Source organism: Rhinolophus ferrumequinum, chromosome 25 (genome assembly GCF_004115265.2).
Source record: "Rhinolophus ferrumequinum isolate MPI-CBG mRhiFer1 chromosome 25, mRhiFer1_v1.p, whole genome shotgun sequence".
NCBI lineage: Eukaryota > Metazoa > Chordata > Mammalia > Chiroptera > Rhinolophidae > Rhinolophus > Rhinolophus ferrumequinum.
The window spans coordinates 5,736,661-5,755,472 of NC_046308.1; the positions used below are offsets into that span (position 1 = coordinate 5,736,661).

General features: G+C 40.8%; 1 protein-coding gene across 1 annotated transcript in view; it reads left to right on the plus strand.

Annotated features, from left to right (window-relative positions):
* The first annotated feature begins 4,790 nt into the window (after positions 1-4,790).
* ANAPC5 (anaphase promoting complex subunit 5) overlaps positions 4,791-18,812 on the plus strand; it is a 30,701-nt gene continuing 16,679 nt past the window's right edge. The window contains exons 1-6 of the mRNA XM_033097981.1: positions 4,791-5,101; positions 7,751-7,830; positions 8,808-8,917; positions 9,760-9,952; positions 16,279-16,345; positions 18,479-18,580. Coding sequence (XP_032953872.1) covers positions 4,895-5,101; positions 7,751-7,830; positions 8,808-8,917; positions 9,760-9,952; positions 16,279-16,345; positions 18,479-18,580 — 759 coding nt within the window. The 5' untranslated portion in view covers positions 4,791-4,894. The remainder of the gene's footprint in view (positions 5,102-7,750; positions 7,831-8,807; positions 8,918-9,759; positions 9,953-16,278; positions 16,346-18,478; positions 18,581-18,812) is intronic.

Below are 18,812 nucleotides of genomic sequence, written 5' to 3' on the forward strand. Positions count from 1 at the left end.
GTCTGATGAGCAATGGGGAAAATCGGTTCTACTTGGCACAATTCTCCTTACGGTGTAGTGTTCAGAGATTCAGAAAACCATGAGTATAGTCAAACGTTTCTCACAATAAACATCTTGGATAATTATTCAGTTCTTGCATAATCATGGCATTGCTAATCATGATTCCTGATAGCAAGCTGGGTTCCTGATCCTCATTGAAATGTAGAGGCCACCTTCATTCACTGCTGATGGAAATGTGAAATGGTGCAGCCACTGTGGAAAAGAGTCTGGCAGCTCCTCAAAAAGTTACCATGAGACCCAGAAATTCCACTCCTAGGTACATATCCAAGAGAACTGAAAACATGTTTACACAAAAATATATGTATGAATGTTCACAGCAGCATGAGTCACAGTAGCCAAAAGGTAGAAACAACCCAAATGTCCATCGACAGATGAATAAACAAAACGTAGTCTGTCAGTACAATGAAATATTCAGCTGTAAAAAGAAATGAAGCACTGACACACACTACAATGTGGATGAACCTCAGAAACATGCGAAATGAAAGAAACCGACACAAAAGGTCACCTATTGTATGATTTCATTTACATAAAGTGTCCGGAATATGCAAATCGATAGAAAGATTAGTAGTTGCCAGGTTTGGGGGGAGGAGGAATGGGGAGTGACTGCTTCTGGGGATGGGGTTCCTTTTGGGGGTCATTAAAATGTTCTGGAATTAGGTAGTGGTGATGCTTGTGGGCTTCGTTTCCCAGCACCCGAGTCAACTGGCTGGATTGAACTAATAAGAGACTCTGGAGGGAGCTTAGAGGGTGGGAGAAAGGGAGAAGCCATGGCATTTTTACCCTCTCTTTACTTCAGGCAACATCCTCCTGCAGTGGCTGGATTTGCCTGCAGCTCTAGCTCCCACCCAGCGGCCTCAGCTTCTGGGCTCTGGTAACCACCTCTTTTTTGTTCCTTCTGTCCTGGGAGTGGTAGCATCCTCTTGTTATTGCTAATCTCTTACCTCCTGGTTGGCCTCTCAGACCTTCCATCACCTGTGGAGCCAATTCTCTTTATTGGTTTCCCTCTGTTTGAAATATCTAAAGTGGCTTCTCTTTCCTGCCTGGACGCTTATAAGGGTTCTACCAACTTACATTCCGTCCAGTAGTAGGTGAAATGGCCAGTGTCCTCCAAACCAATACTGTGCATTATCGTCATATGGAGAATGGGGACTTACTGCTAATGTGTATGGGTTTTCTTTTTGGGGTGACAGTAACGTTCTGGTAGTAGGTAGTTGGAGGTTGGACATCAGTGTCATGCCACTGCACTGTGCACTTCAAGGGGTTAAAAGGGCCAATTTTATGTTATGTGTTGTTTACCACAATTAAAGAAAAGTTTAATGAAACTAAAAAAAGAGTCACGAGTCATGGAAGTAGAGCACTGCAGAGGACTTAACACATCATCCGATCCAAACCTTTCATTGTTAATGTGTCTGACCCAAGTTCCAGGGAAGATTAAAGGGTGCCTGAATCACAGAGCTAGCTAGTTTCAAGGCCAAGACTAGAACCTGGGGGCTCTGATTCTCAGGACAACTTTCTTCTTGTCTCATCAGTCATGACTACATTTGACTCATCTTTTCTCTGATTGGCAGGAGAGTACTTGGTGACCGGGAAGGAAGGGGTCAGTCACTACATAATACATAAGATGAGGTAAAGGCTCATATAGGAACAAATCAAGGAGCCTGAAGATCTTTCTGGGTACTAAACTGTTCTGGCAGGACGAATTGCTTTCAGTATTTTCAATTATGTATTAATAAAGATGACATTGGTTGCAAGAGCCAAAAACCTTCATCAAGCTAAAGCAAAAAGCGAACAAAACAAACACCCAAAGCTAAACCAGCAAACGTTTGCTAATTTTTGAGGTTGGGGGATTATATGCTAGGAAAGCTGATACAGTTGAAGAAATTGCTGCAAAGATCTATGATCTCAAGGTGGAAATAGAACTCAATGGACCAGAGCTGTCTATTTCTCTCTCTTCCCACCCCCCTCAATTCTGCTTGATTCTGTTTCTCTTTGCAAATTGGCCTTGTTCTCTCTTCCTACAGATAGCCTTTCTCTGGCAGCAAGGAATATGGCACTGGCTGCCTTGTCTAGCAACCCTAAGAGAAAGAGGACTCTTCTTTCTCTAAAGTCCATGTAGCAATCCCAGAGAAGGTTCTGACTGGCTCTGCTAGAGCCATACTCCCATTCCTTTACTCAGAGGGCATGTTCTGTATTTTGTTCAAATTAGAGACAACACACTTGTGGGGAGGACAGTGGAGCATGCTAGACATGACAAAATAAATAACCCAAACTCCACCAGAAGTAATAAATCACCAGTTATTTTATTGGATTGGAGGACTGCTTTGAAATGTGAATGGTAAAGGAGATGAGCATTAAGATTTCATTGTGAAAAGTAAGGGAGGGCAACTACATGTGTGTAACAGCAGGTACTTCTTAGTCTCTTGGAGACAAACTGGTTCATCAAAGGGATTTTTTGACTTGTGTCTGTGCCACTGTTTTCCTCTATGAGGTTAAATAATTAGTTTGTATATTCACTGCTGTATCTTTAGGACTTAGCACAATACCTGACACATAGTAGGTACTCAAAGATATTTGTGGAGTGAATGTCAAGGATTTGAAGCACAGCTGACTCAAAGAAATCTTGGCAATAATTGAGCACATACCAGATGCCAGGTGCCTGTGTCAGGAATTGAGGCTGCAAAGATTGAAAAACAAATACCCGGTCCTTGCCCCTAAGGCACTCACAGGCCATCAGAGGAGGTAGCTACTTATGGAAGTCATTGATATAAAATCATACATGTGATAAATGAGATTTGAACAAAGTGGTATGGAAATAGTCACATAATCTCTAAGGAGATGATGGAGTAAATCCCTAAGAGTTAAAATGTTTTCAGGATTTTGATAATATTTAGCTATGTTCTTAAAATCAGATATATACAAATGGAAGAGTCTAAAACAGGAGTGTCCCATCCAAATGCTGGGTCAGTGGGTAAAACAGGGTAAATGGGTGACACAATCTGCCTTTTAAGAGACAATAATGAATGGCCGTAACTGGAGTAAATTTTTTAAGGAGGGCACAGTTCACAGTGGCCCATGAGGGGATCGAACCAGCAATCTTGGTGTCCTTAGCACAGTGCTCTAACCAACTGAGCTAACCCGCTGGAAATATAGACTTTTGGGGGCTAAAATTTCTCAGTTTTTAAATGTTGGCAAACACTATGCAAAGCAAATGAAACATATCTGATGGGCCACATTTGGTTCATAGGTCACCAGTTTGCAACTTCTGGTTGAGAAGTTCACCCCATTTTATCTCCAGCACCTAGAACAGGGCATTAAATATAGTAGGAACTCAGCACATATTTATTCAATAAATGAGCAAATGACTTGAAAGCCTTACCAATTTAGAATAAAATTGTTACTTAGGATTTTATAAAAATTACTTTTCTCTTTACAATCAGTAAAGTGTTTTTCTTTTCAGGATTTTAAGGTCGACTAGAAGTTTATTCCACAAATATCCTTTGCCAAACTTTATGTTATACTATACCCGCTATGCAAAAAGATCGTGAGAGAGCTGTGAAATTATAATTTTTCAAATTATAAGTATGCTACTTCAAAAGGGGGGGAGACAAAAACTGAGGCAAAGAAAGAATTAAATTTCCTGCAAAAAGCCAGTTTCCCCTTTCACATATAAAAGACAGTTATATAAGAATTGTATGTGGTAAAAATATACCAAGTTGTATGTCTAAAATATATGTAATTGTATGTCTAAAATGTACAGAGTTCTCACGAAATGGAGGTCAGTTCTTTTATTCCAAGCTATCAATGGCTTCTTTTCTGGCACTAAGTCTGTATGTATCTGCCTCCTTGTCTGTTTTTTTGTGAACTAAAACCACCTATTCATTCATTATTCATTAAACAAATGGTAATTGAAACAAACAAAAAAACCAGCAATAGACACAGTGTGTGTGTGTGTGGGTGTGTGCGTGTGTGTGGCCAAAGTTAAATAGTACATGTTTTTTTCACTGGTCATATAGTCTAGTACAGAAGGCAAATCATTATTCACATAATTCAGGCTATAGAGAAGTGTCTTGGGAGAGGTTCAAATTAATGAAAGGGTAATTGTGACGAATCGGACTGAAAATATTGTCTGGGGATTGATTATGGAGGGCTATGAACGCCAGAGTACGGATTTTGTCGTTTATTAGGAAGGAAACAGACTCACCACACGGAGGTATTATCTTCTATTTCAAGTAAAAATACAAGGCCACTTGCAACCTGACCTGGCTGTTTCCAAATGGCATTTGTGAATTCTGAGAAAAAATGTTTATTCATGTCTTAAAAGAGGTAAATGAAAATCCCAAGCTTTGAGTTTAAGTATTAACATAAGGAATCAAATACAAATTTTAAAGGTGCAAAATTTAATTTTGTTGCTTTTAAACACAATATTTTTAAAATTCAATTTTAATTGTTTTCAAATTAAATGAACAAACGATAGGCCCCTTGGCGGTTCGGCCCTGGTCCCCAAGCTTCGACTCACTTATACTCAGTCCCAGTTAAAGTCGCCCGGGAACCTGCCCTCCTTCTGCAAGAGTTTCTGTACGGACTCAGTTTTTATGTGCACCGTCTTTGCCTCCACCGCTACAGCCCTTCGGGACATCCTGATTGGCTATAGCCCTCCCATGTGCTCTGATATGGCTGCTCTGATTGGCCGGCGTCATGCCGCGAGCGCGAAGCAGCCCGTTTCCTGGGATTCGGTGCGCTGGCGGGCGGAGGTGTCGGATGGGTTGTGGTGTGCTTTGGAAAGGAACTTGGGCGCTAGTGGCGCCTGGGCTCCTGGATTTAGTCCCGGGGCACCATGGCCAGCGTCCACGAGAGCCTCTACTTCAACCCCATGATGACCAATGGGGTGGTGCACGCCAACGTGTTCGGCATCAAGGACTGGGTGACGCCTTATAAGATCGCGGTGCTGGTGCTGCTGAACGAGATGGGTCGTACTGGCGAGGCTGCCGTCAGCCTCATGGAGCGGCGGAGGCTCAACCAGCTGCTCCTGCCACTCCTGCAGGTGAGGGGCCCCTGCCGGCTCCCGCTCTTTCAGCAAACCTTTACTGAGCACCTGCTCTGTGCCACACACCCACGGGTGGTCCGAGGGTGCTCCTCAGATAATTCTCTCAACCCTGGAGGGCCTCGGGGGGAAAAAAGTTAATACCACCAGCTAACAATGAGTACTTAAGATGGGCCAGGCACTTTACATACTTTTTTGTGTGTTTTTTTTCAGGCTCATATCTGGCTCTCGCATTTATGAGCTGAGTGACTGATAGAAGAGTAATTTTCTCAGATCCTCTATCTTTTGTAAAATAGGGCTACACGTAGTCCTGAGCGTTGAAGACAGATGACTCAAACAAGCTCCGTATCCTAGAGGACCTTAATAAGTAGTGATGCTGATGTAAAGCTAAAGTGAACATCGATTGAACACTTACTGTGTGCTAAGCATTTTACATGTTTCATTTTGCAGACTCAGATTGTAGCTCTACTACCTACTAGCAGTGCAACTCGGACAGATTCCCTTGCCCATTGGATGGCTGATTTCCGTAAAATGGGAACAATAATAGAAACTATGTCATGGGTTGACTGTATTAAATTAGAAGATCCTTGGGAAGCACTTCACAGTGCGTGGCACATAGTGAACGCTCAATGTTAGCAGCATTTTAAGGTGTTTTCGTAGGACATGTACCTTTCCTTATATCCGTTTTTCCGTTTATTTGTGTGATTGTATGACTGATAACTCTCCCCTACTAGACTATCTCCGTAGGAGGGCAGAGTGTTGTCCTGTTTTTTGTTCTCTCTTGTATCCGGGAAACCTAGTACAGCGCCTAAATGAATACGTGGGAAGAGTGAAATGTAATACACCCTTTTGTGGTGAATGGGGCCGACTTCTTACAGGAAGCGGAAGGTTAAGCTGGAGAGTGAAGGATGAGCAATTGTCTGTTCAGGAATAGTGGCAGCAGACACAAAGGTGTGGGATCCTGGGCCCCCAAATTATGGCATCTGAAGAGGTAAATCTAATAAAATTAGTACCCATGAGTTACATTGTTACAAGTCAGTATAGTCCACAAAGGGTTTTTTTATTCCTCGTGTATTTGTTCTTGGGAGAAGGGGTTTTGAGGACTCAGCTTAACTGGCTTGGCCAGTTAGTTAAATAAAAGGAGTGGGGCCTCTATAATTTGTAGCTTCCAGTCCTATCTACATTACTATTATTTTAAGTTCATTTTTCCCATTCAGCTAAAAGTCATAATACTAAAAAATTGATAAGTAGAGAAATGAACAAAGCAGTGGTGTCTTAAGGCACACACCGTTCTGCCTTGCTCATGTTGTTTTTCTGTTTTGGATTCTTCTTTCTGGTTCTTTACCTGCCTGAGTACTATATAGTTTTAATTGACGTGTGGATAGAATTCATCTAGTAACGTTCCAGCCAGATCCCCGATTTGTTATTATTTGGCTTGAAAAATTAGTTAATTTTCAACTACTCGACTAATACACAAAAGTTCTTTGTAAAAACTTCAAATGACACTAAAATTGATGGAATGAAAGGTTATGGTTCTTCATGCCCTCCAATCCTTTTCCCTCTAAGATTATCGCTGTGAATGGTCATTCATTCAACTGCTTATCGAGTAGCAGTTCAAAATGGATCTTTCTAGACCTTTTGCTATATGTATGTATCTATGGATAGGTAGATGTATATGATTATAAGTATACTCATACACATGTATCCTTTTAATTTAATTTTGCTTAACTTTTTTTTTTTTTACACTTGCTACTTCTGTTCTACAGCTTGCTTCTTTCATTGAACAAGTCAGGGAGATCTTTCCATGTCATTACACTTGAATAGATCTACTTCATTCTTTTTAACAGCTACATTGTATGCCATAGTAAGAAAAGAATCATAATTTTAATTAATATTAAAATAAATTTATAATGTATTATAAATTAACTATTGATGGACTGATAGGTTCTTTTCAGATTTTGTTCATTTCAAACAATGCATACTGAACATACCTTCCCTTGAAGTGGAATTGCTGGTTATCCACATGTAAAATTGGCATGTATACTGTCAACTTATTCTCCAAGAAAGATTCAGTTTTTGTTTTAAATCTCCATTAAAGTAGTCTTCTTGATAGCTGAGGTTGCATACTCTTGTCTCTAGTGATACCTTATATGAACTTGGACACATAGTATGTCTGCCTACCTTACAAGGTCTTGGGAAGGATCAAACAAGATTATGTTTATGAAAAATAGGGCACCTGTGTTTGTATAATGTTTCCCAGTTTACAAAGCATTATCTTATTTAATCTTGGCCACAAACAAGAGAGATGGTTATTATTATCTCTATTTTACTGATGTAGAGCTCAGGGAGGCTGTCACTTTGCATGATTACAACACTAAGAAGGAAGGAATGGTGAATCCTTGGACTATAGATCCTATGCTTTTTTTCCATTTTAAGCCATTCCACTGACTAAATGAGAATGTTATGCAAGTGTCATGTATTACTGGAGTGGGTTAGATGGATAGGTATTTTTCCCTTCCTGATTTGAGATTTCGTGTTTGGAATAATTGTTAAAGCAGAGAGATTGATGAGTGAATTCATGTTTATACCTGTTTATCATTCTTTACCTCTTTAAAATTTGCCTATAACCTTCCTATCTCCTTTACCCAGGGTCCAGATATTACATTGTCCAAACTGTACAAGTTAATTGAAGAATCTTGTCCTCAGCTGGCAAATTCAGTGCAGATCAGGTAAACTTCATTTTCTGTATATATATGAAAAGATGTCAAAGTAGATAAAATGTTAAAAGGGCACTTGGAGGCCGGCCGGATGGCTCAGTTGGTTAGAGTATGAGCTCTGAACAACAGGGTTGCTGTTTCGATTCCCACATGGGCCAGTGAGCTGTGCCCTCCACAACTAGATTGAAGGACAACGACTTGGAGCTGATGGGCCCTGGAGAAACATACTGTTCCCCAATATTCCCCAATAAAATTAAAAAAAAAATGTTTAAAAATTAAAATAAAAAAATTGGGTATGGAGATATAAAGTAAACTTTAAAAAAAAAAGGGCACTTGGCAATTCTTTAAAAAAGATATCTTTATCATTCTATGTTGTTTTCCTAAGTACTTTAAACTTTTTTGCAAAAGTGGTTAACATTAAACACACTGCTTCAAAATTTATTTTTCTGTATAGATTTACCTTGTTCTTTTTTTTTTTTTTTTTTGATTTTTTTAAATGAAAGTTTCTTGGGGTGACAATTGTTAGTAAAGTTACATAGAATTCAGGTGTACAATTCTGTAATACATCATCTATATATCACGCTGTGTGTTCACCACCCAGAGTCAGTTCTCTTTCCATCACCATATATTTGATCTGTTATTGTTGAGTTTTAAGAGTTTGTTCCATTAATCTTGGACTATTTGTTCAACAGTACCACACTGTCTTGACTACTATTACCTTGTTCTTTTTAAACGTTGCTGAGCATTCCATCTTTACTGGCTGATGTGTTATTGTGACAAATTCTATGATCAAGAAAACATCAGTGATGATACTTTTTAGAATATGGGATTGGCATTTTGGATTATCAAGTTTGTTTTATACGCCGTCATTTAATATGAATCTTTGAATTGCTTTTAAAATAGGTTTCTTTTGATAATTGTGGAATATGAAACGTGGGAAGGTGTTCAAAGGGCCTTCCTAAAATATGCACCTCAATTTTCTCATTCAGGATCAAACTGATGGCTGAAGGCGAATTGAAGGATATGGAACAATTTTTTGATGACCTTTCGGATTCTTTTTCTGGAACTGAACCAGAGGTTCACAAAACAAGTGTAGTAGGTATGAAGCTCTTCTAAAGAGAGCAGAGAATATTTTCATTGAAGTGAGCGACTTTCTAAATCACATCTATCTTTACTACACTGAATAAACACAGTGGGGGAGTTGGACATGTTTTGGTTTGCTTACATTGCCTTGCCATTTTGATCTATGTTTAAATAACTGTCTTGTGGAAAAGCATCGTCTGTTTTGTCTTTAATAGTCAAAGTATTAGCCTGGTCCCGGGGGTTTTTAGGGTTTCTCAGCTCTTTCTCACAGTCCTGTGGGTCACTTGACTGCATTGCACAACTCTAAGTCAAGGTTACCAACTAAACTTGTATGAAAAGAGGTAAGTAAGAATATGTTAGTGATAACAGTTTATAAGGTGAGGGCATACGTGAAACTTCTTGATGCTGGTCTATTAGCTTTATACTCATGCTCTGTCCATCTGGCTTTTTTTACAAGGTCGTTTTTGTTATTCCACCTCTGTTATTTATTGATCTCTTGTATGCCAGGATGTGGACTTACAAGAGAGGCATGGGCCTTTTTTTTATGGAGACTACAGTCTGGTGGGTGGGGCCAGATGGTAAAAAGTAAACAAATACGATAATTTCAGATAGTTATAACAGCCACGAGAAAATATATTGGGTGGCTAAAGATGATGGAGAGCAGGTGGGTGGACTGAGCCCTGAATAAGAAGAAACCAGATTTATAAAGGATGGGGGAAGAACATTCTAGATGGAGGGAATAGCTACTGCAAGTGTCTCTTTGATTTTTTTGAAGGAAGAATTGCAACAAATATTCATCAAATTTGTGTAACCTGATTTCTTTTAGCGTCTTCACCTTGTCTGTGTCTTACATTGTAGGTTTATTTCTGCGTCACATGATCTTGGCCTACAGTAAGCTTTCTTTCAGTCAAGTGTTTAAACTGTACACTGCCCTTCAACAGTACTTCCAAAATGGTGAGAAAAAGACAGTGGAGGATGCTGATATGGAACTGACCAGCACAGAAGAGGGCGAAAGAAAAATGGAAAAAGAAGAACTTGATGTATCTATAAGGTAACTTGTGTTTTTCTGACAGGGATCCTTTTCCTGCAAAATAGTGTAGTTACAGGTGCAGTCCGTCCTCATTCATTCAGAGTTCATGTGCTGGCTGTCATCTTTTTGCCCTTCCGGATCTAGGAAGTTGGCCCACATGGGCTACATCAGTGGGCTCCTTGCCCTCCGACTTCTGATTGGAAGGCACTGGTGGGAAGTCGGAGGGCCAAGCAGGGCCAAGATCAGGGTGGTGATTCACTGGCTCCCTTCTTTCGGGGTCACGGTGGCCCCTCTTAAGGTCACAGCTCCAATCAGGTAGCCCTCCCTGCATTCCTCTGGGGTCCGGCAACTAGGGCGATTTCCCAGGCCTGGTGTGTAAGGTGCCCCGCTGTTACAAGCCCCGGGGACTGTGTGCCCCCATTTTTGTAAGTGGTAATTTATTAAACTCTTTTCAAATTACCCTGTGTGAAATGTGCCATTTGTTTTCTGCTGGACCCCGGCTGGTAGTGTTCATTACATCAGAGTAAATGAACAGTTTATTAATTCAGTGAAAATGTTTTGAGTGCCTACTACAGTTTAAGTAACCGCTAGGAATGTGGTGCCACTGCTCACCTAGTTCGAAAACTAGGGTGGCCTGGGTTCCTTCCTCCTTCACCCCAACAGCCAGTCTGTGAGCACTCCCAGTCAGCCAGCCTTTCCTCCACAGTACTTTTGGAATTAGTTCACTTCTGTCATCCCTGCTCCCCCCGTAATCTTTACTGGATGACTTCTCCAGTGTCCTAACTGGTCTCCTGGCCTCCGCTCTCGTCTTCTACAATCCGTAGGGAGCATGCATGGGCACCTGTATGGGTGTAAATCACACCATGGCCCGCTTCTACCCTAAACCCTCATTGACTGTCCTTGGAATTCAGACAGAAAGCCAAGCTTACCACAGCCTCTGCCTGCATGGTCTGGCCCCTGTCACCTACCCTACCTGTTCTCCTTTCTCTCCCTTTGCCTTCAGCTGTCTATCTGCTCCACTTGCTGTCAGTTTCGTGACTACCTCAAGCTGATTACTGCCTCAGGCTGCCTGGCTCAGCCCTGGTTTCTCACCTCGCTTGTTCCCTTTCACCATTCAGATCTCACTCCCAGGTCCTCACACAGGCCTCCCCCGACCACATATCTGAAGTAACCTCCATCCCAAATACGTCCAGCTCTTTATTTCCTTCATAGCTCTTATCACTAAGTAGCTTTTTACGTTTGTTTGCTTACTTGTTTATATGTGTTCCCTCTGCCTCCGCATGCCTTCAGAGCTAAGACCCTTTCTGTCTTGTTTCACTGCATTTTCCCCATGACTTGGTACAGTGTCTGGCTCAGTGTGTCTGTAAATACGTATCGGATAAATGAGTGCAGAAAATTAAAATACATATTTTATCGCCCACGCTGGTAACTTGTCCCATAACACACTTTTTGTTGACTTCCTTTTCTTCGCTGTCTCTCTTCTCTCCCCAACTGTTACCTGGGATCAAGTCCCAAATAAACTACTTGTACTTGGAGGGAAAAACGTGTGTGTGTGTGTGTGTGTGTGTGTATTTCATATACCCTGATCTCGAGCTGACAGTGTGGTGAGGAAGATGGACACGTAAATAGATCATTACAATCCATCCAGTGTGTTCAGACTATGATTTACGCAAGCCTCGCCTGCCCTAAGCAGGCTGGAGAAGCCCCTTGCAGGTGGGGTGACTGTGTGTAGACAGAGAATGGTTCCCTGCAGTTCCTGTGAGTGGTCTTTGTACAGTTATGTGATTCGTTTGATACATCCTGGGGGCAAGACTATATATAGTACCATTAATTACTTCCCAAACCTCCCTCACTTAGCATTGCTTAGCACCGCTCCTCGCGTCTTGGAAAGGCGTATAGTGCAGGGCTGAGGGTCTGGCCCTGGAGTCAGACCACTGAGTTTGCGTTCTGGCTCCTTCCCTTATTCCCTGTCAGACCTTGGGCCAGTCACTCACGCTCTCTGTGCTTTAATTTCTTTTTCTGCAAAATAGGGGAGATGTCACCTCCTCAGAAGGTGGATGTGAGAATTAAATGATACAGCCAGACAAAGTGTTTAGAACAGTGCCTCGTGTGTAGTAAAGTCAACAAATCATCACCATTATTCTTCTCTAATTTCTTTTACTATTATTCTTACTTCTCTAAGGAAGGCTTTCAGGTAACAGTGTGATCTGTGTTCCAGCTACTTTATGTGCTGAAAGTAGCAGAATGTCACTTATTCAGAAATGTTAAAATTCACGCTTTTCTTACTATAATTTGGCTTTCTCCTAAATTAACCTGCTTTTATTCTGCCTAACTGCATCTTTTTGATTTTATCCTATTCTCAGAATTCATTTGTGTGTAATCCATTGTATTTAGTGTTAACGTATATGGTTTCAGAAAATAGTACACATTTAGTCAACTGAATTTCATCACTGAAATGAAAGAAATATATTATTTAAATGTTGTTCTAATTAATATAATCCTTTGTCCAAAAAGAAACAATTTTACTTGGTATGGGATATTGTTTATTTTACAAGATATATTTCCTTATATTTCTTGATGCTTTTAAAAAAGAAAATTTCATGTTTTTCTTTTTGTGATCTTTTCTAATGTTTTGTTGCATTATGAGAAGCTTCTCACTTTAGCCGTTTCTGCTGTTGTTTTTTGAGTTATTGGAATGTTTTTAGATTCCTTTTCTCCAGGGACAGGATTTTTTTTTTGCCCTAGAGTTTTGTACTGAAATTAGAAGAGGGAAAGTAATATTGAATAGCTTGCAAATCTCCCATCTTACAATGAAATTATTCCTATTTGAAAATGGAACCCAACTGTCAATTTAAGGGAGGGGATAGTCAGGCAACAAATGTTTATCAGGTGTCTTTAAAAATCCAATTGCAGAAGAAAGTGCAAACCGAAATTTGGCTTCAGCCTCCTTTTGCTCAGGGGCAGCTTTGTGTCCTGCAGTAAGAAGTCCGGCCTATAGGATTACACCACGTGAGCGTGAGTGGAGGCGGCTAGTCTGCAAGCTGCAGGAACGGCATCTTCTCGGTGCTTCTAAAAGGACCTAACGAAAGTAGAAATTCTCCAGTATTTCTTCACTTGCTAATGATTTCATATAACTCTCCCAATTCATTAAATGTATTCAGCCAATACTTACTACTTCCTGTGTGCCAGGTGCTAAATTAGGTGCTGTGCTGTCAGTGACAAGGGGAGTGTCCCTGTCCTCATGGAGTTAGGTGGAGAGGGTCAGGTAATAGAGAGGTAACTATATTAATAAAGTGACGTAATTTCAGAGAGTGTCGGTGCAATAAAGACATGAAATGGGACACAGGACAGAGAATAATGGGGGGTGCTGATAGGGAAGGCCTCTTTAAGACTGGGAGCTGGGTGATGAAGCTAGCCGACCCGGAGAAGAGTTGCCCAGACAGGACAGGTGACATAGTGGAGGGATGGGAGGGGGGACGGTGTGGCCTGAGTGCATAAGGCTGGGAGGAAGGCCTGGATCACCCCCTCTGGCCACACCCCTCGGAAGGACTCAGGTCCTCGTGGTCTCCTTGGATGTTTAGTAGCTATACTGTCTCATGCCTCTTGTCCCCTTCTTTGTCCTGTCACTGCCCCGTTCAGAGAGCGCCAGAGATTCCACACATTCTCCCAGCCTGCTGTGGAAGGCCGTCCACAGTTGACCTTTCTGACCTTACCTTCTGTTCTCAACTTGGATCCTTTACCCCGGCCAGCCAGATCTGCTTGTATCCATCTAACACGCCCGGCCTTTTCCCGCTCTGCCTCTTTCGTTTTCTTGTCCTGGAATGCTTTCTTCCGTCCTCATCATTTCCCCCGCTCCTTCCCGACTTTCAAGTCCCTCACCACTCCAGCTGCAGTGGTTTCTCCCTTTCCTGAGTACAGAGTTTGTATTCATCCTTGGTATTTGTCATTGACTGCCATCTTTCACATGGCTGGTCTTAGCCTTCACAGCCTTAATAGACGGTAAGCCCCTTAAGACATTATATTCCCCCCGGGACCCCAACTAGTGTTTTATGCATTACAAGTACTCAGAACAAAACAAAAGTTTGTTGATTGATCAATCCTATGTTATATTTTTAATTTTTCAATTGTAACGGTAGATCTAAGCTCTTTAGAAGAGTTTGCAGACTTGTTTTGAGAATCTGCTGAATGCCACGTACGACCTCCACATTAAAAATGTACATCCGTGCAGACTTTTCGTGTGGTTTTACAAGGTTCATGGACTCCTTAAAGCCCATCCATGGACCCAGGTTAAGTGCCCTTGATTCACGGCACTAGTATGTCTAAACTTCTGTCCAGCTGAGAATTGGATTCATAAACAAAGTATACTTGAGCTCTTTTCCTGAAAGGAATGCCTCCGTGGCTTGAGAGTTACTTTCTCCTGCATGTATTTTGGCCTAGGAAGCAAAGGATGAGTCAGTAAAGCATGGTTTGGGCCATGATACTTTTATTCGCTCTTCCCAAGCTTGTTTATGTCGGCCACGGTTGCCACCATGGAAACCAGAGCCAAATGTGATCTTCATTTGTAATAACTGTATTTGCTTTTATTTGTAGCAGTTTTACGTTGCATGACTCTGATGATCTCTATTTTATTAAGCTATTGCTCCTGTGCTCCTCTGTCCTTTATTATGCGCAACCCCAAATCTGTTTTCGGGACAGGGTTTAAGTAAATCAAGCATTTGGTAACACTGAGCATTGTGGACCTTAGAGGAGGACGGGGCTGGTAGTGGTGTGCCCAGTTTCACTCGGACCCACACCTGTCTCTAGCCTTTTTGTGGAGAGTCATATTTATTTCAAGCCTTGGGCTTATTTTGTTTAAGGACATGTTAAGAGAAAAAGCCTTGTTATTGCCCAGACACTTAACTGTTTTCCATTTGAGAACTTGGCCTGTGGATTTTTTTTCCATTTCCCTCTGGGTCACTATTGTGTCACGGATCTTTGTTAGGCCTGGGTCAGGGCCGGTTCTTGGCAGCTGTGATGATATACTGCCTTGGGGTTGTTAGGTGATATTTACTGGAAATGAAACCAAGAGCATATTAGAGCAGCTCTTCCCAGAGTTGTTTTCTGTGGAACGCTGGTGCTTCTTGAGAGATGTGAGGGAAGGACTCTTGGTACCAGTGAGTTTAGTCAATGGTGTGTTAAAGAAAAGTCGTTTCTTTTGCTGGAATTCTCTAATGTACATCACTACTCTCAAAGCGAGACAGAGTATACAACTTTCCCCCAATTATTTAACTTCAGAAGCACTTTTTTTAGAATACCTGTTTACATATTATTTGCATGAGACAGTTGGAGAACAGCTGTATTAGACCCAGGTGCTTATACAAATATTATTTATGAGTAAATACTGATTTTTATACTTATCATAGTCCTTTATAGAGAAGCCATTTCGTCAGAGTTATGTGGTAAAAGGGTAATATTGATACTTTGCCCTCAAAATAAGACCGTTAGTCTTATTGACAGATGTACAGATTTGTCACGTCTAGATTTACAGTAGTACATGTCTTATTCATTGGTTCTTTGTAATCTAAACTTCCAGGCAGATGGTTATTTCTTAGGTGAAGCCTGTTTTTCCTGCTCTTGAATAGAGTACCATCTTGTCTCTGTAGCATGGAGTTAGAAACTCTTCATTCATTCATTTCCCAAACTGAGTGCCCGTGTGCCTGGGCATGGCACAGGGCCTGGCACCAGGTATTCACATACCATTGTGGGTAAGAACCACCAGGCTCGCCAGTGGGGACACAAATGCTGTGATAAGCATCCCTAGGAGACAGTGGCAGCTCAAATGAGAGGTTTCAGGAGAGATTCTTGGAGAGTATGACACTTGAGGTAATATAGAGTGATGGATGGTGTGCAACAGTCCAGCAGGGTGGGAAAATGGGCCCTGCATAGAGGAAGTCGGGGTTGGGGCCTGTGGGGGGGGAGGGGTTGCTTGTCATCTTGTCCTGATTGGAGACCTGGAAGGAGCTCATTAGGGCTGGAGTGTAGGTGAGGAAGAGAAGGCGAAGGAGAGAGGTGGGAGGTAGGACCACTGAGGAAACATTGCACCTGCCCTGCTGAACATGTAGACTTCATTCTGGAAGCTGGTAGGATCCATTGAAGGGCTCTAAGTTAGGGGCAGCACGATCGCTTTGCATTTTAGAAAGATCACGCTGAGAGCTGGGTAGAATTTAGATCTGTATGTGTCCATAATTACATTGGTTGACAGGTCACAGTTTGTGAAGTCTTCTGGTAAAGAATGTATTTGACTTTTAAGCATTACCATTTTCACTATGCTGTAATTCTTTATATTATTTTTGTTTTATTTTTTCTAGAGAAGAGGAGGTATCTTGTAGTGGTCCACTGTCCCAAAAACAAGCAGAATTTTTTCTTTCTCAACAGGTATGTTAATTCTGTAATTTATCATGAACTTTCTTTAAAATTCTGTGACATTGTATAATATGGTACAGGATACGCCTGTTACATTAGTAGGTTTATTGGCAAATTATCCCCTACTCTTGCATTATCTCTTGCTCTTGGCCCTTTTTTTTCACTAACAATGCAAATGTCGCTATATGGCCCTTCCTATTTTGTGAGGGATTTTATTTTTCTATTAAAGTTATAGTACAGGTTCATTTAGTAATGGTGTGTGATGAATACAACCCCCAAACATGCTTCTAAACATGATTTAGAAGACTTACATCCCTTTCTCCAACATTTTATTATGGACATTTTGAAACAGAAAGAAAAATTGAAAAGCATTATACAGTGAATACCCATATACCTATCACCTACTTCCTACAATTAATATTTTGCTATTTATCACATGTATCTACCTATCCTCTTTCCCTTTCTTTCTTTCTTTCTTTCTTTCTGTCTTTCTGTCTTTCTGTATCTCTTTTCTTTCTTTCTTTTTTTATGCATTTCAAGTTGCAGATATCAGTACACTTCACCCCAAACACTTTGCTGGTGTTTTTTTTGAGCCTTGCTTTTTCATTTCTCAGTAATAGAAGCTGAACATTTTTCTCTCATGTTATTTTCAAGCATAGAATTTTGATTTTTTTTGTTGAACTTCCCAGTTTTCCCTAATTTTTATCTTAATTTTCTTTCTGCAGAAAATGTAATGTTTAGTTCTAGATAAAAGTGGTAGAAACATCCCTGCAGATGAAACTTCAAACAGATTAGAAAAACCCATCTAGACAATTGGTTAACTATAGAGGAGAAAATAGAGCTGGATCCTCACACCTCAGTATATTACAGATGGATTAAAGGGATAAATGTAAATATTTAAAGCTGTAATTAAACTAGAAAGAACTATAAACTTTTAATTGATCTCTGGGTGGGGAAAGACTTTCTAAACATAAAAGCTGTGAAAGAAACACATAGGAGAGGATCATTTGATTTTCCAGCATCAAAATTAAAAATGTCTGCATGTCAGAACACATTCTCACAACATTAAAAGGCAAACAACAAAATGAAGACAGTATTTGCAATAAATATGACAGTCAAAGGATTAATACTTTTGCTTTAAAAATCATATTTTCAAAGACTTTGATGATGAGACAAAGTCTGTAATAATAAGTAAAAAGTGCAGGAAGGAAAATTATGTGTTCTAATTTTATTAAAAATATCGTGTGTACATATATGTATACTCATACACACACACACACACACACACACAAGACACTGGAATAAGATACACTGAAGAATTAATAGTGTTATTTCTGGGTAGAGGGATTACAGATGGTTTTTGTTTTCTGTATGCTTTTCCATAGTTTTGGAATCTTCTATAATAATATAATGAATTAAAATGGACTTAGAAATTATTATCACTTATAAAGAAAAATTTGTCTAGATAGAATTGAAGTGTCTATAACCCAGTTATGTACTAATATTTAATTTGGAACTAGTGTTCTACATGTTTTATATAATCATTGCTGATACCATCCATTTGAAACAAATCACTAGGAGTAGGGCAACTGGGTGCCATACGGCCCTTTGCAGCACTGTAACACACTCTGCCTGCCTTGAAGGGGCTTACAGCCTGTGGGTGGGGTCAGACTGGCACTTTTTATATAGCTTGGTAGGTACTACAGGAAGGGTTAGTGCAGGGGCTTATGGGAGCAAGTAGGGGCTTATAGGACCTTACCTAGTCTAGAAGGTTAGAAGCAGGTTTACTGTGTTTCCCCGAAAATAAGCCCTAACCAGAAAATAAGCCCGAGCATGATTTTTCAGGATGACATCCCCTGAACATAAGCCCTCATGCGTCTTTTCGAGCACAACTTAATGTAAGACCCAGTCTTATTTTCGGGGAAACATGGTATCTAAATTGCGGCCTGAAGGATTAGCAGGAGTTTGCAGGGGGTGTGCGGATGGGGAGGCTTACTGTTTTGGGAAGAGGGAACAGTGTTCTTCCTGGTAAAGAGGCGAGAGTAGCCGCAGAAAAGAAAAGAATCAGATGATGCTGTTTAGTATAACGTTTCCACATGTTTACTGGCCGTTTCTGTCTACTGAGTTGTCATGTTTACATTTCAGGCTTCTTTGTTAAAGAATGATGAGACTAAAGCCCTCACTCCAGCTTCTTTGCAGAAAGAACTGAACAACTTGTTGAAATTTAATCCTGATTTTGCTGAAGCGGTGAGTGTTTTCCAGAATTTGTTGCTGAGCGGAAAAGAAACGACAAGGCTACTCTCTATATCTGGTAGCCAGGCAAAGGAGGATCGGTACTGGCCTAGATTCTTGGGAAGAAACCATGTTGAGGGCAAGTAAATAGCTCAACCTGGGTGGCAGATGTCCCTCCCGCCCCGCCCCCTGGCCCAGTAGGAATTGCTTCAACCTAGTGATGTTCTCTTTCATTCATCATCTCTCT